At 34.6% G+C, this 23,509-nt stretch overlaps 1 protein-coding gene across 1 annotated transcript in view; it reads right to left on the bottom strand.

The window, feature by feature from the left end:
• The window catches only part of Usp16-45 (ubiquitin specific protease 16/45), a 43,143-nt gene that overhangs the window by 18,268 nt on the left and 1,366 nt on the right, over nt 1–23,509 (bottom strand). The window contains exons 2-14 of the mRNA XM_089238823.1: nt 21,319–21,435; nt 19,280–19,368; nt 18,309–18,508; nt 17,114–17,226; nt 16,781–16,950; nt 14,850–14,897; nt 11,316–11,429; nt 10,975–11,117; nt 9,855–9,942; nt 9,579–9,666; nt 3,198–3,286; nt 971–1,027; nt 226–375 (exon numbers count right to left, since the gene is read on the bottom strand). Of these exons, the coding sequence (XP_089094949.1) occupies nt 226–375; nt 971–1,027; nt 3,198–3,286; nt 9,579–9,666; nt 9,855–9,942; nt 10,975–11,117; nt 11,316–11,429; nt 14,850–14,897; nt 16,781–16,950; nt 17,114–17,226; nt 18,309–18,508; nt 19,280–19,368; nt 21,319–21,406 (1,437 nt within the window). The 5' untranslated portion in view covers nt 21,407–21,435. The remainder of the gene's footprint in view (nt 1–225; nt 376–970; nt 1,028–3,197; nt 3,287–9,578; nt 9,667–9,854; nt 9,943–10,974; nt 11,118–11,315; nt 11,430–14,849; nt 14,898–16,780; nt 16,951–17,113; nt 17,227–18,308; nt 18,509–19,279; nt 19,369–21,318; nt 21,436–23,509) is intronic.

Here is a 23,509-nt window from a genome sequence, read left to right as displayed (position 1 = left end):
ATTAACCCCCACACTTGGTTGATAATCACAGACATGATGTGGTACAATTTTACATCCGAAGAGGTGGCTTGTGTCAGAAACATGCTTTCTGTGGAACTTGACAGTGCATTTACGTAAGTTTTGTACATGTATTGCGTTATTATATAGGTACTGTCATCTGTAATTGGATGTTATAGTAAGAAGAGGTGTGTGTGTATAAAATAAATTAAAAATTCATAATTTTACCTTTGCAGCTTTTTTAGCTTGCTGCTTCATCTTCCTTTCCTGGTGCTTGCTTAAGATGTTTTCACCATTGAGACGCTTTGGTACTGTGGACATCCCAAAATCATCATCATCATCAGCTTGCTTGTTATGACCTTTAGCTGTACGTATAACCTATAAACAATGTATATACACACATTAATTATACATTTTGATTGAAAAAAAAATGGCAAATGAAAATGCAGACCTGATAACCTAAGAAAAAAAACATACTCTATCCCCAAAAGTAACACAGTCCATTTTCCAATTTACAAGGGGGTACCTCATACTAAAATTTATTAGGAGGGAATCGTAATTTTATAATCAGAAAAATAAATTTCTGCATGAGGAAAATATATGGTTTACTTAAAAAAAAACATACATTCTCAGGAAGACAACAGATCAGTAAAAATTTGTTGTCTTGTCTATTCTTTGACATTTTTGCGCTACTGTTTTATCTAAAATGAAATATGATTTCACTCACTCGGATACACAGTTCCCTGATCACGTGAAAACATTAAAAAATAAATAAAAATTCATTAGATGGATGCTAAAGTTGCTATCAACTGAAAACAAAGTTGATATGAACTAGCAAGTGGCATTTTTTCAAATTAAGCAAACTTATCAAACAGTTTTCATATTATAACAAAAAAAATATTCTTGCAGTGAATTATAATGATAATTAAGTAGGTAAAATATAAAATGATAAAAACTCAAAACATTATCATACCTTCTCTTCGGCTAATGGCAAAGAAAGGTCCATGAATGGCTCAAATACTTGGGAAGACTGTTACAAATAAGAGGGAAAAAACTGGAATAAATTTTTATTTATTCATGAAATGAAAATTCATAAAATAAAATTTCAAAGTCAATGGTGTGTCAGAACATAAAATCAACCAAAACAGTATGAACAACGACATTAACTGCAATCGCAGAGGAACAAATCTGAGATGTTGTTGAGTGACATGTTGAAAAAACGCTAGTAATAAAGTTGTTTTCTAGTTCTTGACATGCTCTTAACACTAGGAAAAGTGGTCATTTTGACTGCAAAACCACTTTGACATGCAATTAAGCTGAAATGGCATATCTTAGGTTATTGAAATTCCAAAACTTATCTACTTTTTTCAAAGCTTTTAAACTCATAGAACATAAGCGTTTTAGGTTTCTTAGTTGAGTAGTAAAGATAACAAAGTTCTAACTAGAATGAGGGCAGCAGTCACTTCAGCCATGACGAAAGATGTAGCTCTCCCTTGTTAATACGATAAATACAGAAAACTGGCTGAGTAAGGAGGTATCAATGTTTCAGGAAAGGAAAATTCATCTCTGCCTAGGAAGGACAGATGGGAAATTCTGTCTTCATAGCTAAGTTGATAGAGCACTCATCCGGGAAATGACAGACATTACAAGGGTTTGTGTCTCCATAAGGGCAGAGATGAATTTTCCTTTCCTGAAACATCGATATCTCTTTACTTACCCGGTGCTGCACAGGGTTTTCTTCAATTACTGGGAGGATTGAAAAAGTGACAAACCATTATAAAGGAATAAACTATTATACATAATACTGGCAGTATTAACCCTAGAATACTAACTAAAACTGAATAAACTGCATGTTAACTGCCTATACGTCAACGTTTCTGAGATGTAAAGCTAATATTCTAGGGTTAAAGAAGTGACAAACCATTGTGAAGGCATATCGGAAATGCATTGTTAGGGAACAAAGGTAACCAAAGTAAACATTCTAAAAATCATTGTTGAGGATCAGAAACCATTGCTGCCCGACAGTTTTCTGCCCATTTCAGGCATTTGCCCAGCTCTGAAAAACTTTTAAATTAGCCTACGGTTCAATCAAATTTCTCAGCCACTTTGTTAGGCATTTTGCCTGTTGTGGTGTTGTATTTGTATCTGGGTCCTGTCTCGTGCAAAATTTGTGATGAAACAGGTAAAAAATTATAGATTTGTATAGAGAACACAAAATCAATCTTACATATATATAGATTCTACTAGTATCTTCACAAATATGTTGATACAGAGTCTTCTTATGCGAACATTAATATAGAAAGCACAGATGTTCTATCATGGAATTTGATTTTTAACAGTACCCATATATATTTTGCATAATTTAAATACACTTTTGAAGCTTATATTCATACAAAATTTGAGTCATACACCATTTTTATGGATCTTGAAGCTTTTACTGCTTTGGATTGAGTATTAGGAACTTGTTTCTGGGGAGGGTTGGTCTTACAAAATGGGAAATGGTATTTACTAAAATGTTGCATGACAAAGAGCATCTTTATTGTGATCATATTTTTACCACTTATTGATTCTTTCGACTAGGCTAACAAGTACACATACATTCATCTTCACTCCTCCTGAGCTACTACTTTCTTTTGTTTGAAAAATACATGAAATTATGTAATAATGATTTCATTAAATTTATGTAAGACAAATTATGTATGCATGCATTAATAACATTACCGCACAAGATATTTTGTCAGAAATTCTAAAAAAAAAGTGAATGAAAAAGGGTTTATCGTAAAAAATGTGATGGAGAAACTAAATAGATGCAATTTAAAGAAGTTAACAGTAGAGAAAAATTATCAATGTTGAATTTTTCTTATTGCTGTGAAAATAACCACTATTTGTCATTTTAGGTAGTTTGAAATTCTGGTGTTGCACTAGTATTAATATTAACATAATATTGGCAGAGTGCAAGTGATGTATGGTGCCATAACTATGGGGGGCGATACCATACCAATGACTGGGTATATTATCAATTTACCACATTATACAGTGAAATCTGGATATAACGATACTCAGCAGATCAGGAGGAACTATTGTTGTACAAGGATTTATAGTTATATTAAGTATCGTTGTAGTGAGGTTTCACTGTATTTAATATTACACAGGTGTCATTTATTAAATATTTATTCATTATTTGTGTATCCAAAAATTACCATTTTGCATTCCTCACAAACAACTGTGCTCATCAGTTGACCACCAAAAATTCTCTCCACTACTGTATGGGATGCAAAGCTTCCATAGGCTATGATGTGATTATAAAACATTTCTCTATTAATGATTACACATGTAAATTTTAATAAGAACAAATATACAGCAAAAACCTTTCATCACTGACCAAACTGAGATGAGGGTTATCCAGATAAAAGAAAATCCAGTCTAACGAGAAAGATTGAAAAGTGCAAATCTAATCCACACTATTTTTGTAAAGGGAATTAATTTGTTAGGGGCCGTTCAAGTATTACGTCATCATCGATTGGGGGGAGGGTGTTTCCGATTTGCTGACTTTTTATGACAAGAGGGGAGGGGGGTTTGAATAATGCTTACGTCATCAACCACCCTTTATGAAAATATGAAATATTTTTAATGGCATCTTACTCGGCGCGCCAAAAACAAGAAAAACCTTTCGATAGTTTGTGGGCACTTGAAGTAACATCCCCCCTATTGATAAGTGCCCTACACAGAGCCACTTTAGTGATCTCTAAATTTTTCGCGGATCAAAGTGATCTGGAAATGTGTCCGGGTGCCGCTTAAGTGCTCTAGAAATGTTCCTGGGCTGCTTAAGTGCTCTAGAAATGTGTCGCAGCCACTTAAGTGCTCTGGAACTGTGCCACGCATCACTTAAATAATCTGAGAATGTGCCTCGGGTAATTTGAGTGATGTAGAACGGCACTGGAGGGAGCCATTTAAGTGCTCTAAAACAACGTCACATGCAACTCAAGGGATCTCTAAATGTGTCACGGATCGCTCAAGTGTCCTGAAACCATGTCCGGGTCATTTAAGTGATCTGAAAATGTTCCACGGGCCGCTTAAATGTTCTATTGTTGTAGCACGGGACACTTAAATGATCCTGTTAAATGTGCCTCTTAGTTCATTTTTACAAAATTAGGTTTGAAGAGGGTAGATCGCATCAGATAACCCCCAGGGCCATATTTGGTCTGCGGGCCAAGGACCTTTATGTGATTTATCATTATATGGCTTATAGAGGGTGGGTCACAATGAATTTATTAAAGATAAATTTTGAGTTCATTGCCTTCAAATAACATTAAAATTAACGGAAATTGATTATAATAACATTTAAAGGTATTTTCTTCCAAAATTTCAATTTTAAAAAAATTATTATTTTTGCATTAAAGAAATAAATTTTTGATCGTGGGAGGGAAGCACGAGCCTCCCTATGCCCCCCCCCCCGTGTTTGTCTCTTATCCCACCAATATGCATTAGGATTCAGAGGGGCAGTACTGATAACGAAATGTTGCTGATGGGGGGGGGGGTCAGCGTTTTGCTTATTTTTGCTGACAAGGTGGGGGAAGGGGTCAAAAATGGCTAAAAATTTGCTAACGTAATATTTGAACAGCCCCCTTATGAAATATTACTTTACACATATGCTGTACAAAGATTATGCTTAGAAACTGTAATTAAAAATTTATAAAATCAATTATTAGAAATTTCATTAAAAAAAATCCAAGTATTGGAACAAATGGTTTCAGTTTAAAATCAAAACTTAAATACTATGAATTATACAGGGGTGGGAAGTGACAAAGTCCATTTCAAGCAATTTTGGAGCAACAAAATTCAGAGGAGTTTTGCAGCAGATATTTATAAATTGGAGAGAGAGAGAGAGAGCTGCAAAATTAACTTATACTAATATTTTCGTTAACCCCCACCACTTTTCAAAATAAAATAACTGCACTGTCTTTTGTTACCAAACATCTTTTTATCAGCTTGTTTTATGTTTTTGGTGTTTCAGGCTTTTGACATCTTATTTTTGACATCATGTAAATAAAGAAAACCTTATGATGGTAATTCAACAGGAAAACCCTGCTGCCACCTGTTAGCGGTCTTGAGAATTAAATGTAAAAAGGGGTTATGTCCTGAACTTGACACCTTTTTACTTTTAACATTCGTTTTTTCTCAGCATCTAGAGGCGAGACTTGACCCATTTTACCATAAAATTATGTGTTGACGTCTCTGTTACACGAATCCATCAAAATATAAAAATTGAAAAAATGTGACATGACCCCTTTTTACATTTAGCGATCTACTACAGTAATTTCTGCTGCTAATAGGGTTTTGAATTAATTGCTTTTAAAACTAGAAGCAATGAAAAAGTTTGTGTATATACAGTCAAACCTCGTTAATGAGTCACTCTTGGGAGAGCAAAAATATGACTTAGTGAGCGGAGTGACTCGTTAAACGGAGTAAGCCATAACTGTGCCAATTCCTGCCTTCCTATGGATGTATTCATGCAGGAAAAGCCAAATTTTAGTTATTTAAACATGCTCAATCATGAAAATTGATTACTCGAGTTTCTTAATTAATTAATGTTTATTTGCTACATAATTACGCTTTTGAAAACACAAAAATATTACCTTTTCGATTTTTCAGAATTAAAAAATTTTTCCACATATTAATGGTAACCAAAATATTGTCTTCTTGTACAGCAGTTTACTTTTTCTGGAACATTATAAATGAAAATAAAATACATATTCTTTATCTATGAGTTGGAAAAAAATTCTTCATTTTACACTGAAAAAAAAACTATCGAGTTTTGTTTGTATGGAATTGGTGGTTGAAGAAGTGATTCTTCTCTCCAAAGAAGAAAGAAATTGGAAGTCTGTCTGTTGTGCTTTCTAGTCCCGATACAAATTTTCTTAATAGATCGATAGAATCCTTGGCCTCTTGTTTGGAAGGCATCTTTTCAGGAGGTAATTCTTTGTCTGTTTCGTCATCGGATATGTTTTTACTTTCCGAATCTCAAAATCTCCTGCGCTTTGTAACCCCATTGTGCACTGCCGAAATAATCAACTCCTTAGGTGCCAGGATACTATTCAAACTTGTACGGGATATTCCCTTCATCTTAGCGAATGCAACTTTTGTCATTCCCGATTTTTCATACTTTACCACTAACGCTGCTTTGTTTTTAATGGTGAACGAATTTTTTTTAATTTGGAGAACATTCTGACTGTAGGACGAGAGCAGACACAGAAAACTATGTTGTGTATGTCTGGTGAAAACTAGAAAAATAAACCTCATGATTTTTTTCTGTAATGAACACCAGGGTTAATAGATGCTCTACAATCGTCTAGCCAAGATTTGTTTCAAACGTCAAAAAACAGCCAAAAATATTGAATTCGCCCTATAAACTAAACGTTTTTTTGAATTTCTGCCATGGATACAGTTTTTTCAGCTAATGCTGCCCAAAAACCGCAACTTTATAAAAAAAAAATTCTTGCTGAACCATTCCCAAATAAGAAACAGCCTAATGTTCACAGAAGGATTCTGTTAACAAACCTGTAGTAAAAGGTATGGATGGGGGAAGGTAGACAGCTTCAGTGGCTTCTACTTGAGAAATGCTATAGGTATAATAAATCTTTAACACAGCAAGAGTGAACGACGAACTTCCGTAAATATTGTAGGCAGTTTCAGATTTGAATGGTAATTTTCAAAAGGGTGCTTTCGCAAAAGTGACTTATTAAGCGGAGTAGAGTGACACATTATCAGGAGTTCAATAACATTAGTACCCCATAGAGGACAATTGAGACTTCCAAAAAGTGACCTGGTAAGCGAAGTGATGGGTTAACCGGGTGACGCACAAATGAGGTTTGACTGTATATATATGGTCTTAAGATGATTAGCACTTTATTTACTGATGGCACAAGTTAGATAATTTGTGTACTACAATAGTTTGAAAAACATTTTTTTTTGTTTTCAATGGTAATTAAAATAACCAACCAAATGATTAACATAATTATGAATGAAATTAATGTTAATTAATTAATCATGAAATTTTGTTAGAAAACGAAACGTCTAGAGACAAATTATTTTCCATTTTATAAAGATGCACGCAAAAATATATGCAGTGATTTATTTCTATCATTTAGCAAAACCTAAATTTTGAGAATATCATCCCAACTACACTGCTCAAAACAATTAGGGGAGCACATGGTTTTAACAAAATTATGCAAAGATGTATACCGATAAGTAACATAAAATGAATCATCCATAATTTAAAGCCTAGCAGGAAACGGAAGAAGAAAACTTCATATGCAAATCAAAGTTCATGACGTCAAAAACCAGAGAAAGAAGATAAGGGCAGAAATCGGTATGTTGCAAAAACGTCTGTTTTACTGCAGTAACTGTGAAATTCGATTGCGCAGTATTTTTTTTGAGACAAGGTGACTTGAGGATGTCTCAACAACATGATTTACTGGAATTCATGGCATGGCGTGTTATAGGCAGACTGGAATCCGGGCAAACACAACGTAGTGTCGCGGACGCTGTTGGAGTCGCCAGAAGTGTTGTTGCAAGGTTGTGGAATCGATTCCAAGAAACAGGAAATGTTAGACGTCGACCAGGGCAAGGTCGGCCACGTGCCACTACAGCAACTGATGACCGGTATATACGGTTAACAGCCCGTCGAAACAGAACAGAGAATGCTACGCAGCTGCAAAGAGGGTTGCTCTTGGCAACAGGACGAAGGGTGTCCAGCCAAACAGTATGTAATCGGCTTCATGAGGGAGGGCTCTATGCACGTAGGCCAATGGTCTGCATTCCGTTGACCCCACGCCACCGTGCAGCCCGACGAAGATGGGCTGCTGAACATCGAAATTGGGAGCAACATGATTGGAGCCAAGTGCTGTTTACAGACGAGTCCAGATTCAGTCTGGAGTGTGACACCCGACGTGTTCTGGTATGGAGGGACAGGGGCACTCGAAATAACCCAGCATTCGTTCGTGAAAGGTCACAATACAGACGAGCTGGTTGGATGGCATGGGGTGGAATCAGCATAGGCGGACGTACGGACCTGCATATCATTCGGAATGGCACTTTGACGGCCTGAAGGTATGCAGACGAGATACTGCGACCTCATGCCATCCCTTACGCTGGAGCCATTGGAGATTCCTTTGTTTTCCAGGATGATAATGCCCGACCGCATAGAGCTCGTCTGGTGGAGAACATGCTTGAAGCTGAAACAATACAGCGTATGGAATGGCCAGCGTGCTCTCCTGACCTGAGTCCATTGGGACATGCTCGGACCAAGGCCGCCTGTTACTGCCCGAGACTTGCAGATTGCACTTCTTGAGGAGTGGAACAGTATTCCCCAAAGTCTGATCGATAACCTCATCTCATCCATGGCAAACAGGTGTGCAGCAGTCTTAGCTGTTCGAGGAGACCACACGCCCTATTAAAACTCATGCATCATGTCTAAACAGTACTTTTTTTTATCGTTTACATGTAACCAAATTGTTGCCCTAAATCATCTTTTCATGTTTTTTCCATATTTTCAAAGAATTAAAGTTTAATTTCAAATTTTTTTACGTCTTTTTTCTGTATTGCGCATTGATATGCGTGTACTATCCATTGTATGCCAATACGTGGCTGTCTCACACGGTTTTCTTCACTTTTTTGCTTGCTCCCCTACTTGTTTTGAGCAGTGTACTATAAACAAATGAGTATTAAATGGAGAGAGATATTATTTTGATTTTTTTTCATATTTGTTGTTTCAAATAACTATACATTTCAAATTCCATATTCTTCAATTGTTAAAATTAAATATAAAATGTTTTCAATAGCAATAGAATAAAATCTCACTTTTGTAAAAAATGAAAAAATTTTTAACATTTAAAATAAAAAACTGGGAAATCGCATACCTTTCTAAAAATTATCACAATCAGATCAACAAACAATAACGTTTGTGAAAGATTCTACATCTTTCTGTAACGCTTAAATTTTTGTGTTCAAATTCAATAGAAGTTTTTTGTAGCTGGTAACCATCTCTACACTGAATGAAAACCTCTGCATAAGTAAAAACATGGTATCGCTATAAATTGTAAACAAAAATTCAGTCTCTCCCTCACCTATTTCTTTCCCTGAACTACTTTAAATAGAAATTATCAACATTTTTTCCAAGAAAAAAAAATGTTTTCTAATGAAAGCTACCGTTTTCATTATAGATCAAATGCTGAATGTAATTTTAGTAAATTTTGAATAGTAAATCCCCTTCCACCCAAGACCAACCCCTTACTTCCAGAACCAGTTCAGATAAATAATAAGCATTCATATTTTTTCCAAGTAGTAAGAGTTTTCTAACAAAAAGGGGATTTGTATGACTTAACGCCCTCCCATCCAAAGGACAAAAACTTGCACTTGGCCAAAAATTCTTTGTTTTAGCAGTTTTATCATTTAAAATTTAACCAAATATGCCTTCCGTTTCCACGTTAGACAGTTTCTGTCTTAAAGAGGTTTCCCAAAGGGTTAATTTGAATAACACCTCATCACTGAAACTGAAATTTTCAATTTAAAAATTTATTTACCTTTCATCAGTTGTCTAGTATTCTCATCAACTTCATCCGGATTAGCCTTCTCAAGTTTGAACTTTCTCAGAACTGCCTTCTTTTGCCTCTATGAAAATTATTAATCAAGGCAGAAGATTAGTTTGCAAATTCATCATATGTACAAGCGACTATGAATTGCCATCTCAGTTACATAGCATACATGAATACATGCGAAGAACACATTGGGAATACATGTCACAAATTTTTTTATGTATGATAAAACACTGATGAGAAAAATACTGTAAGTGTATTTACTTTGATCTCTTCATTGCGTATCCCATCTAACAGATGTCGAAGACACTCATGACTGTCTTGTTGATGGTTTCCACGAAATTGAGGAGATCTAAAGATATCATTCCACAAAAATGTAAATAACAAACTACTGATTAAATTATTTGAACTTTATAACATTTATCCTTTGGAGTTTTTTCAAGAAATTCTCATAATTTGGCTTGGCATATTGCTGAAATATTTATCAATTTTTTCTATTAATAATTATTAATAGAATAGAAAATTCTTTTGGAGGGAGATGAAGGTGCATGTGTTTCAATTATAATTTTTTGTTCTTGTTTGAAAGGGAAAAATATAGCCATATCACCTGTGCATCATTACATTGCCTGCAAGGCTTAAAGACCCCCCCCCCCCCCCCCAATATCATTTTGATCCAATCAAATAAAGACAGGGTATTTTGCCAGCTTCAAAGAAGTTTATTTTAGCAAACTTTTACATTCCCGGAGATATTTATGAAAATAAAAAATGGGTCAAAGCCTCCCCCTCCCCATCTTGGATATGGGAAATTATATTATCATTTCAGCTTAACACATCATAACTATATTTCATACCAACATAAGTAAAACATCAACTTTCAATGATATTTTGGTAATGAGGACACAATTTTTCAGTTACCTGAATAGCTGTGTTACAGTTGAGTTTGACTGTAATTTATGAAAATGAAAGCAGGGGCAGCTTTATTGCTGTGCAATCCATGTGGTCACATGAGGCACCACTTTAAAAGTTAAGGAAAAAAAACAACTATGGAAAAATGTTTTGTCTTTAAAATTCAAACTATGAATGTATTAGGTGTAATGATTCGCAGAGAAATTTTTAATGCATTTCATTTAGCTGGGAATACAGCAGTGAGTTTACTGGATTATTTTAATAGTATGGCTTGTATGCTAGAGGGGCACCAAAAAAAAATGTTTCACATATGTGATAATTTTGGCTTGAGCTGCCCCGATGAAAGCCTTTCATTCCTATTGAAAAAATATAATTAAATTCTCAATAAGTATATTAATGTTGTGTATGTGCAAAAAAAAGTTCATGAAAAAAAACTGTAGGAGAAATAGTTTGTGGGGGAAAATAAAAAAGGACTTACTTCCTACATATATGGTCAAAGAGATTGCTTGGATTAACGATTTCATTTCTGTTATCTTGAGGAGGCTTTTTCATTTGCTTTAAGAAATTGCAGAATGCTTGAGTGAGAGGACCACATTCTAATAGAGGCACTCGTGATGAATTCTGCAAGAGTAAATAATAATAATAATATAAATAAATAATAAAAAAAATAACTCCAAAACAAAAATAAGGATGCATATAGGATAGATTAGTCACAAGTTAATTATTTTTGTGAAATCATCCCTGCAAAGAAGATTATAATTCATTTTTATTTCAGAATAGCAGAAGAATATAAATAGAGAAAAAAATATATATACAAACCTCTACATTCTGAACAATTTCATTGTCAATCACCAGAAATGGTATCTCCCACAGATAACCTTTCTCAGAGCGCTGATCCATTTCTTGCAGCAACCAAGGTGTTTGGCACATATTCTGTATAAGCAAAGCAAAACAAAAGCTCATCTGTAAGAGTCAAACACTTAAATAGGATGCAATTTCAAAAGTCTTTAAAACTTGTGAAGATCTCTTGTCGAAAATACTGCAAACATTTATGTAAATTGTGAAATTAATGGACTACAACAAGAACGAAAAGTTTTGTGAAAGTTCAATTTCAAGTACAGTCGAATCCTGTCATACGAACTCCAAGAGGCTAAAGAAATCACTTCATTATAAAAAAAATTCGTTCTAAAGGAATTTCCAATTTTGCGAATTGCAACATTTGTTAAAAATTGATTCTACGGTAAAAATTAGCTATCAAATTCTAGATAATAAAAATAATGAATTTAAGTTTTAAAAATAACCCAAAGCAACTCAAATCAACTAGACATTGAATTTTTCTTAACTAAGTTTTACTTACTTAACATATTTGAGACAAATAATCCATATATATATATTTTGTACAAGTATGTGTGGAAGTCGAGGAAACAACAAATTCCTCTGAAGTATAAACATGCTCAAACACATGCAATTCTTGAAGCAAATGTTTGAAAGATTTTGCATCCAAAAGCACAAACAAATTTCAGTCTTTTCTCATATGTGTAGGGTGGTAATTGCCACATTTTGGGAATGTATGTGCTAAAACCATGTGTTTCTGGAAAATTTCTTGAATGAATGTCCTGTAAAGACAACTACACCCACATCTTGAAAATGAGAAAGTCTAGTATTTTTTCTATGGGAATCCTATATCTGCTGTTTGAATTTGAAATTCCAACTTGGTCTAATTTTTCAAAAATGTTGAAAGAGTAGATGGGAGATACGTCGTATTTTAACGCCATATTTTTATTCATTCCAGCATCAACTTCAGAAATGATCTTGAGTTTTTCCTTTAATCAAAAACTTTTTCCGTTGAGGTCACTCATTTTGAAATAGAAGAAATATGAAACATTCCTACGCATAGCATAGATTTTATTTCTTTTTCACACATCGTATTGGTTCAAATATTTTCCCACACCTCCACAAGCTATAAACAACCCTTCTTATCCAACAGTTCAGCAAATTAATTCTCTGAAACTCATTTTACAAGATTATTTTTTGGAACATTCTATACTCTTTTGTTGATTTTCAGAAACTTGTTTTTGGATTCATTATAACAGATTTTTCATTTTGCAATATTGGAATTCACAATACATTGTTCCTACATAAACTTATTTAAGGATTAGATAAGTTTTCATTAACAGGAGATTTTGCACTATAACAGGATTCGACTGTATCATAATTCATCAATACAAAAAATAGGGTCTAGGTCAATTCGTCGCGATCAACTTGTCGCGCGACAATTCGTCGCAATCAATTTGTCGCAGCGTCAATTCGTCGTGCTACAAACTCGTCGCGGTACAAATTTGTCGCAAAGTCAGTTCGTCGCGGTGCAAATTTGTCGCAGACTCATTTCGTCGCGGTGCAAATTTGTCGCAGACTCATTTCGTCGCGGTACAAATTTGTCGCAGAGTCAGTTCGTCGCGGTACAAATTTGTCGTAGAATCAGTTCGTCGCGGTACAAATTTGTCGCAGAGTCAGTACGCCGATCAAATAAATTTTCAAAATTCAGTTTTCATGGTATTCATGCCACACTTCCCGCTTTCTGGCGGGATCTCCATTTCTCGCAGCGAGGGGCGTTGGGCGAACACACGAAGATGATAGATAAGTTATGATAAAATAAATTTTCAAAATTAAATTTTCACCGTATAAGCCGCACTCCCGCTTTCTGGCGGGATCTCCATTTCTCGCAGCGAGGGGCGTTGGGCGAACACACCAAGATGATAAATTAGGATAAAATAAATTTTCAAAATTAAATTTTCACCGTATAAGCCGCACTCCCGCTTTCTGGCGGGATCTCCATTTCTCGCAGCGAGGGGTGTTGCGGGAACACACCAAGATGATAAATTAGGATCAATGCCCATCCCAAAGCACAATTTGCCTAAGGGGTCATTCAAGTATTACGTCAGCATCGGGGAGGGAGTTTCGGATTTGTTGACTTTTGATGGCGGGGGGGGGGGGGGGTTGAAGGTCGCTTACGTCATCAACCACCCCTTTTTGAATTTGAAGATATGAAATATTCTAAGCTGTTGGTGAAATTTTGCTGACGGGGGAGGGGATGGGGGTCAGTGTTTTGCTGATTTTTGCTGACAATGGGGAGGGGGTCAAAAAGGCTGAAAATCTGCTTACGTAATACTTGAATGGCCCTAATTCACTATTGAATATGTATCTGCCATGTAGGGAATACATCTTTGAGGAATTTTTTACCGACAATATATCTAAGGCTAGCATTACACTATGAAAGTGTTCTAAAAGTCCTTTTATAAAACTTGAAAAATTCAACCAATAAGATTATCGGTTGCATTTGCTCGAATGTAACCTATGAACTTTATTGGTTGGATTTTTTGAGTTTTTAACTTGAGCAACTTATCCGGTGCAAATTAAATTTTGAAAATGTATGTGATCGCAGTTTATCATCTCGGTGTGCGCCCCAACTCCCCTCGCTACGAGTAATGGAAATCTCGAGAGAAAGCGACAAGTGTGGCTTATCCGGTGAAAATGAAATATTAATTAAATTAAATTATTAATTATTTCAGGTTCTTGTGGAGATACTGTAGTGGTTAATGTTGGTGGGAGTCTCGATTCCACATGGGACAGATACAAGTTTACACTTAAAGAGAGCCTCCGCTGTACTGTAATTTGGGGAATATCATAAACACCGACATTTTTTTACAGAATTTTAAAATTTTATCATAGAAAAAATGATTTTTTTAACATTTACAATAATTAAATAATAAAACATTAATATCAATAGTAATTTTAATTTCGATGTAATTTCGATGATTTTTTTCGAAATGACAAAAAAAAAAAAAAATTTAGTAAACTGTGTGCATTTCTTGATGGAAAAAAACTTTTCTTCATGTTTATTTTTTCACGTATGAGACAAAAAACCTACATACAGATCGCGTACATACAGATCAGTTGACTCTGCGATAAATTGACGTCCCGACGAATTGGTTACACGACGAATTGTCATTGCGACGAATTTGTACCGCGACGAATTGGCTCTGCGACGAATTTGTACCGCGACGAATTTGTACCGCGACGAATTGGCTCTGGCTCTGCGACGAATTTGTATCGCGACGAATTGGCTCTGCGACGAATTGGCTCTGCGACGAATTTGTACCGCGACGAATTTGTATCGCGACGAATTGGCTCTGCGACGAATTTGTACTGCGACGAATTTGTACCGCGACGAATTGGCACTGCGACAAATTGATGCGCGACGAGTTGAGCGCGACAAGTTGATTGCGACAAATTGACCGGCTACGCAAAAAATATATATATCCTTATAAAACCGAAAATGAAACACTTAATTACCTGTAAAATCGAATTGAAGAAGCATGTATTCCCAAGATTTGAAAGACCCTATACAGAGAAAAAAAAAAGCAAAATTCAGTGATCAAAATACTTCTTTAAATAGATGAGGGTGTCTTGGAACTCTACTGGCAAAATCAGAACATAACACATCTCAAGAAAAACCATTTTTGCAATATGAAATGGCCATCTCATTTTTTTTCATTGTATATTCAGATGAAAGAAATGTCCAAACCTTCAGTTTGACAAGATTTCAGCTCACAACACAGCTGTGTAGTTTTTGTTTAAATCTACATTAACTGAAGTATTTTTTAAACAAGGTGAAAATATTATGAAAAAAAGGAGAAAAACTTCAGAAGCAGAGTTGCTTGTTAGCTGAGGTATCCCTGTATCGGTTTAAATTGCACCCAGACTTGACGGGGTTATCATTGGTAAGACCTGTTACATAACTTTGGAGTACAAACAATATCCTCAAAAAAATGCTTTTGAGTCTCGGATTTCGATAACATAAGATGCTCATAATGAAATTTTCCTTCTTTGAATTTAACATATTTCATTTTCAAAAATGCCAAATATTCTGCATGACCACACATAACACAATATTTCAAAAGTTTTGAGCCTTCTTCACTTCCCAGCATGCCTGAACATAATAATCAAATTCTGCCATATAAATGAAAATACATTTTGAAAATGTTACACTCATATAAAGTGATACCTCAACTAACATAGATAATTCATTCCAGAATCATGTTTGTTAGCCAAAAAGCATATTTTCATATGTTTCAATGAAAAATTATTTAATTTGCTCTAGGAACTGCCCAAAATTTAAAGATATGGTTATTTAAAACACTAAGAAGCACTATAAAAAAGACAAAAACTGAACGAAGGCTGAAATGAACAGTTTCAAAACTGAAAAAATAACAATTTATAGGAAGCTGAGGGGTACTGAGGATCTTTTATATTTTACACTACATGCACAGCCTAAACAGGGTCATAGGTGTCCCCATCCATTTGTAGTTTGGTTAGCTTATTTCTGTGTCTTGTACATGCAGATGGAAAAGAAAAGCTCCCAGAAATTCCAGACTATATAAATATTTTAGATATCTTAGTCCAGACCATTCAGTTTGACCTAGAGTTTTTCACTGAAAGAATGCAGGGACTGAAAACAATCAAATCTGAGCTCCTCTTTTCAAAATATATTTTCTCTTAGCTTAATATATTGTTTCACGTGAAATGGTTCAAAAACTTTCTGAAAAAGATGTATAGGTACATCTGGAAAAAAATTATGAGGTACACATGAATTAATTGGGCTTGTATGACAATAATTCTGATGATTGGTGTAAAAATTCAGCTCAAAATGCATCTGTTTATGTTAGCACATGTATTCATACCAATGAAAATGTTTGTTAGCCGAATTTGTATTCATTAGCCAAGGCTGAAAAAATGCTAAAAAAATTTTTGTTAGCCCAGGGTCAAGCTATTACTTCCTAGTAAAAACTTTGGATTGCAGTAACTTGGACTATGAGAAAAGACGATGTTTAAAAATGAGGAGGTGTAAAAAAAATGAATACAACATTATAAAAATAAAACTAATGTAGTTTTCCAAACTTTTTGTTCTACAGCCCCTTCAGAAATTTTTTCTCTCATCAATGCAAAAAAAAGTTTTTTTCCTAACTGTACCTCATAAACTATATGAAATTATAGTGACAAAACATATTCAAAGGAAAAAATATATTTTTTCAACCTAATGTAAAATCTTTTAAATAATAAAGTGAATAAAAAAGATACAGAAATAATTTCACTGAAACAGAATAAAATTGACTATTGAATATTTTCTTTTACTTGCAATAAATACTTATAATTACTTACAAGATATACTTTCAGTTGCAATATCAAAATTCTATCATTGTAAAATAAAATTATTCACAACACACCTTCACAGCCTTCCCACTAGAGATGACAGACTTTTTCCCACTGATACTTGCAGTTTTTGAAGATGATTCATTTTGCTTTGATTTGGAGGTAGGTGTATTTTTTTCTGGTTTAGCTGGCGTATCTGCAGACAACTCTGTTGATACTGGCTTTGATAAATTTTTTGCAGAACCTATATAATAGTTTAATATAAAAATATACCTATTGAAGGAGGAAAAAAATAAAACAATTCACATGAACAGAACCGAAAGATCAAGGATTTAATTTAAATGATAGAAATTAAAGATGTTAACAGAACAGAATCTTTTGGGATATGATTATCACATTAGTATTACCATTCACCATCACAGTTTGAGGTTTCTTGTCTTTATTCTTTACTATAAATTCAACGCATTCCTTCAGGTTTCTAGATGTATCAACACCCACACTTTCATCACAAGCATAACACCTGAAAACATTTTTATTCACTACATAACAAAATGCTTGGTTTAACATACAAAAACATGTAAAAATAAAATAAAATCAAAATTCATATGAGAGTTTACCAATTATAAATAGTGGAACTTTAGAAAACAAGCATAATTCATTCGGTGAACATGTTCGCAATCAGAGACACTTGTATTTATCAAAGCAAACTTTCCGATAGGAAATAATGAAAACCCAAATGATTCGTTCCACAATCACGCTTCTTTATGTCATTCAAATTCTTTTCGAAGATGAAGTATAGATTGATTCATTATATTGAGTTTTTACTTATTTTATATTGAAGGCTCAAATATTTTTGGAACAATACAAAAGAGCAAGAACTTCAAAATCACCCACTTTCATTAACAAGAGGGCGAGATAATTTTTCATGGGGCTTGTGCTTTGAATGCCATTCCCGCCAGTGGCGTCTACATATGACTTAACGAATGGGCATAGAGAGAGAGAGAGAGACACACAACGAAAAATACTCTGGCCTCTGAATTCATTAAGACATCTTTATCCACAGTGAGTGAAAGGGAAAAAACCGTCAGTTTAGTTGTGATCGTATGATGCTCAATGGACAACACAAATGTGCAAAGCCTCTTAGACTAGCCCTTGTCTAGGCTTTGCTGATACAAGTACTTTTTATGTTGTGAGATATTGCTAGCTAATCAAGCTAAAATTTGTTCACAATTTTTATTTGTATTAAGAAACATTTGCCAGCTAAGTTACTCATAATCCAAAATTCCACTGTAAATCAAACCTCTGTGTAACATCACAGCTAGGATCAAATAAAGAGTTCAGAAATGGCAATGATTTAATAACGAATAAGTTGAACTTGTTAATAAAGCTAGCAGGGATCATTGAAAACTGATGTTACAGGCAGGATGACATTAAAAGCGACAGATGCTGAATGTTAAATATAGTTTGTATAATTTTCTAACAAACTCAATAGAAATGGAGGAAAATCAGTTGTCAATATAAAAAAATGTCTGATAGCCATGTACTAATAAATAAATCTTATAATTGATAATACTGGAAAAAATTAGTCAATTAATTCCTAACCATATGGACATTGATATTGTACTCAGCACGAGGGCATGACAGTCAGAGCGTGGGGTTTTGTAGTGCAGCATAGCATGTTTGCTAGTTGAATTCCTCCCGCAACCGCAGTATCCGCACTGCAAGCACATCCACACTTCATTGGGATCTTCTGAAGCCTGATCTGATGGAGCTTTTTCAACGATAGTTTTACTTTGGCAATCCTAAGTAAAAAAAATTAGACAAATAGCTTAAATTATTTCCTACTTAATGGAATCAAACACTACAATAAACATGCTATGTGCAACTGATTCTTTGTTTTAAGAACCTGTACGGAATTGAAGGTTCGTAAAATCAAGTATGGACTATATTTTTAGTGCTGAAAAAAAAAAGATAATTTTTACATAACTTTTTTGTCGTTCCTGGAAAAAAAATGCTTTAAATCATGTTATTAGTCTTTGAAGAAATGAAAACTATTATAATTTTCTAAATATTTTAGAACCACAGTTATTTAGCTGTTTTATGGAAGTTGTCGAGAAAATGTAGTGAACTAAATATGAAGTCCAGTTTTAGGTTGATAGATAATCTTCATTTGCTTTTGCAACAAAATTGCTAGACCAACAAAACATCAGTTTACTTAAATGCTTGTCAAGTGAAAATGAAACAAAAGTAAGAACAATAGTATAGAATGGTGCAATAAATGGCATGTTCCAAAAAAAATTGAGAATTTCCAAAGTACAAGAGTGAGCAGGCTGTTCCATAAGCCCCAAAGTAGAATATGCGAAAACTATGACATACGTCGCAAAACAATCTCGGGAAGAATTTCCAGGAAAGAACTCTTCTCCGTAGAAAACACTATAAAGGAATTTTTATCACAGACTATTTTTAGTCAGCTGAGGGCTGACTAAAGTTAGTCTAAATAAGTTCTACTTCGGGGCGTATAATTTCATTTTTTTGAACAAATATTAAACAAGTAAACATACTCTAAAACATACCTTGCATTTTTCAACATTGAAGTTGATTTTTAAAGCCTTTTTCAACCTACTCAGGTTTACACCCTTTGCTACATGAGGGCATACTTTGACTATTTAAAGAAAAAAGAAGGTAAAAATATCAACACAGTACAATGAAAAAATTACACAAATCACGAAGAAGGCATGAAAAATAATTCAACAAACACAAAAAGAGAAATAGTCAGTGATGAATAATTTTAACAACAGTAATCCACAGCAGGGCAGGGCTGACAAACTTCAGACCCCACACTGTTTACCGCTTTACCAGTTTTAGTGCCTGAACTTTTATGCACTATTTAATGTAAACCTTAATGTTTTACTACTAAACTGGAGTAGAGTACAAAAAAGTTTTAGGAAATTATACCAGCATGTCTATCTGTCGCAAGTCAAAAGTTGGACTAGCAACATCTTTTAAATTGTGGCAAAGAAAGTACAGCAATAAAAACCAATTAACTTCAAATTAACAACACTACACACAATTAGAAGACAATAACAAAGTTTTGTGCAAAACAAAATTTTCACTTTTGAACTCAGTGATAAAAATTTACGCCACTAACCTTGTGACACACATTGAAAATACTACTTTATCACTCACTAGTTGGTGCTAATTCTCTAACTCTATAATTAGCACTTTTGAGTTCTTTCTCTCACTAGTTTATTGCTGTTATTAGGTTGCTGTATTTTTTATTTTTGATATAGTTTCTAAACTATATTCGATAGATCTATTCGACATGCATATTTTTTATGGACATATTTTTTCAGCCACCTCGTTGGACATTTTGTCTGTTGTGGCCTTTGCATTTGTAAAAAACAAAAACTTTACAACTTCTTGACTGGCCTCGAGCAAGTGTTATGTAGGATCACCTCTTTCATAAAAAAAAAAATCAGCCCTCTTTGCAGGGTTTAAGCTACGGTTGCATTTTTCATAAAATGCAGAAGAAAATTGCAGAATGCAAAAGTAGTAGTAGCCACTTTCGCAAAAATGCATACAGGAGGTACGAAACGAGTAGACATCCAACCATCAATTCAGGCCGTCATTTAGGGGGCCGTTGCCCCCCCCCCCGGCTTTTGAAAATACACTAAAAATGGTGTATATATATATATATACATACATTGAGTACATGTGCTTTGCCCCCTCCCCCCTGGAAAAAGTGGAAATGACGGCCCTGCATCAATCATTAAATTAACATTGTAGCATTTTGCTAAAGCTCCCCCCCCCCCCCATTTTTGCTTTTTTTGGGAAAGGAATTTTTTTATCCAGCTTAAACCCTGCTGCTTTGTTTAATTAAAAACTCTTCTGATTCACTGAGAAAGGCACACGATTGAAATATAATACGATAGGTCAGATTATGAACAAAAAATACCATTTTTTGTTCATACGTTTTACGTCCATCAGCACCAGGTTTCTGACTAAACGTTGCTGGTCTTTGACAGCATTGGTGTTCATAAACTAAGAGTTGGTCGTGATTCACTGGGAAAGAAATTGTTATTCTTCAACTGAGCTCAGTAATTTCTGAACTAGATAGATCCATTTTTTTGTCTATTATCAGATTATGCCATTTATTTGTAGTTTTCTTGCAAATCTATCAGTAGACAAAGTCAAGTAGTGCTTGGTTGCAAAACCAGATAGATTTTTCTCTCTCAAAGTAATATTTATACAGAGGCTACAGAGCTAAAATTTGGTTAAGACCTGTGTATTAAATCAATTGAAATTTTTGAAAAAATACATTTCTTCCATAAATAATGAGATTAATTAGTTTTTTGTTTCTCCTGAAAAATGTCAAAAGCAATCTGATTTTGAAATTAGACAGCTCAATTAATATGATTAAAATGGGACTACAGAATTGTGGAAAAAATTTTATTTTAAAGCTGCACTCAAAATATACACACACCGGAAAGGTGTCACTAAACTTTGCTAGAGACTTAATTATTCCTTGATTTATCAAGCTTTGATCTCAGTACAACTGATACTAACGAAACTTTGATGATGACATTCAAGAAATATTTTTTCAAAAACTTACCACTGCTGTATGACTTGAGCTCCTCATCTGATGTGTCCTCTTCGCAGGGCTCTTTCTGACGTTTCTGCGTTGTTTTCTTTTTGGCCATGTTTCTGGCGTGCCACAATATATCAGAAACTAGAATAACAAAACCGAAATAGATTAGGGCAAGTTAAATTATGTGATCTTGTGTGAATATCAGAAAGTTCAAAGCATAATGTTTTTTTTATGACAGAAAAATTTCCTGCTCATAATCTGTGGATTTTACATTTAAAAAATTCATAGATCTTTTGTTTATATAATAGATATGTGAGTAAAAGAAGTGCATAGTGAGAATCCGGGTGCAAACCTCACTGACAGCATAGTGGTGGTCAAAGCTGGTTTTTCAATTTTAGAAGGGCGAATCTAAGTAGATCTCTTATTAAAAAAATGTTTTTCCACAATCACCTTTGATCATTTTGGTGCACCACAGTCATTTTCTGCACACCAGGGCTAATTAGACTGGGACCTGCAATTTATTGCCAAATCCGAACGGCAGCCTTTATTTTTATACTCATCGAGGTTGGTGTGCTAAGCCCTTGATGGGGGACTCCCTGCGGTAGCAATATTTTCTGTGGTCATATTGCCATTTCTGTTGTAACCGTGTCAGGAAAGTTCCTGACAAGGACGAACCAAGTATCAAACTCGCAACACCTCTAAACACCCTTTGGTACTTCAGGCGAGTATCTTATCGACCTGGGCTACAGCGCCCTTTTCCACAATCAGGAATACAACATCCTAAAAATGCATTCATAATATAAGTAAAATGACCTGCAGAATTATTTGCTAAAGAATTTGAAAGACTGAACGCAGCACTTCTCTAACACATGAAAAAAATTCCTAAGAAACAAACATGTTGCTGGGTAAGAATTTGACCTTGTTTATTTATTCCGCTTTATGTTCCTTTGTTACGGTGGAGGTATAATATAAATACATAGAGAAGTATATATCTATAATGGGTGAAAGTTTGAGCCCACCATAAATTTATCATGATTTTTCCCAAACTGAAACTAATCCTATTTGTTGCTACTAAATGTAACCTGGCACACACAAGGTCAAGCCACAATTCCATATTCTGTTCCAATCATAGCCATTACGCACTACTGCTTGTGGCAATCGGCATAGTAGCCTAATTAACGAAGGGGGCTTGCTGAGTAAACATAATGCAGTGGAACCCAGACTTGCACCAATGAAGGTCTTTGGTCTTGACAAATCTCAGGAAACTAAAAAAATTTACATTGGATCCTAATTTTTGTTATGTATCATAACTGGATTGAAATCTCAGGACAGCAAAAACTTATCACAAATTATGTTAGCAGATGTCTGATAGCATGGAAAGAGGTTCCTGTCAAGTCAAAGAATACACTATTTTGCACTGATAGTGTCTGAAAAAAAAAAATGCTTGGGGCCTGAATTTTCTTGATTTCAACAAGCAATTTATTCCATATTCAAGCCCTATGTTAGATACAGTGAAACACATACATAGCACATTCTAGCATGCATCACAATTCATCAGAAGTTGCTCAAAGGAATATTTGTGAGGATAATGTGCAGTGTAATAGTACAAAAATGACAATTTTTCCAAAAAAAAAAAAGACAACTTCTATTTTTGAAGATTTCATTATTGGTGAACGGAAGTTACAAACAAGGATTATGCCCCGCTAAACTACTACTTAACCGTATATGCAACTCATACACATTCCTCTATGGAATTACAAATGAATTGGTACTTGCCGGAATGTGTGCTCTGAATGCATGCGTGGCCCTAAAGTATTTATGTTGAACTCGTTTTTCTTGTTCTTGCTGGTGCTGCCATCTGGCTTCCATATTTTGAAGAAAGATGGTAAATGTATGAATTTTCATGTCATGTCAGTATCAAGTTGCAGGTCTGCTTGCTCTCTGTGGAGAGACTTTTTGAATGGGAGGACTCGCTTCATGCCTTGAAATTAAAAAATTGCAGAAAGTTAACTTCAATTACCACCACTATGCTGTCAATAGGGTTTGAACCTGGATCCTCATGATGAGAGTGCAATAAAATGCCCACACGACTATTATGCCCCACTGCAGATTATGCGGGATTACATTTTTTTTCAAAGTAAGGACATTTATACATTCAAAAGATAAAATACTGAAGATTACATTATATATTCTACGATCCCTCAACAGTAAAGGT

Source organism: Pholcus phalangioides, unplaced genomic scaffold (genome assembly GCF_987345545.1).
Source record: "Pholcus phalangioides strain wild (caught in Gottingen) unplaced genomic scaffold, Ppha-v1.0 ptg000002l_1, whole genome shotgun sequence".
NCBI lineage: Eukaryota > Metazoa > Arthropoda > Arachnida > Araneae > Pholcidae > Pholcus > Pholcus phalangioides.
The sequence above is the reverse complement of the archived record's forward strand: the minus strand, read 5'-3'. Positions and strand labels throughout refer to the sequence as shown.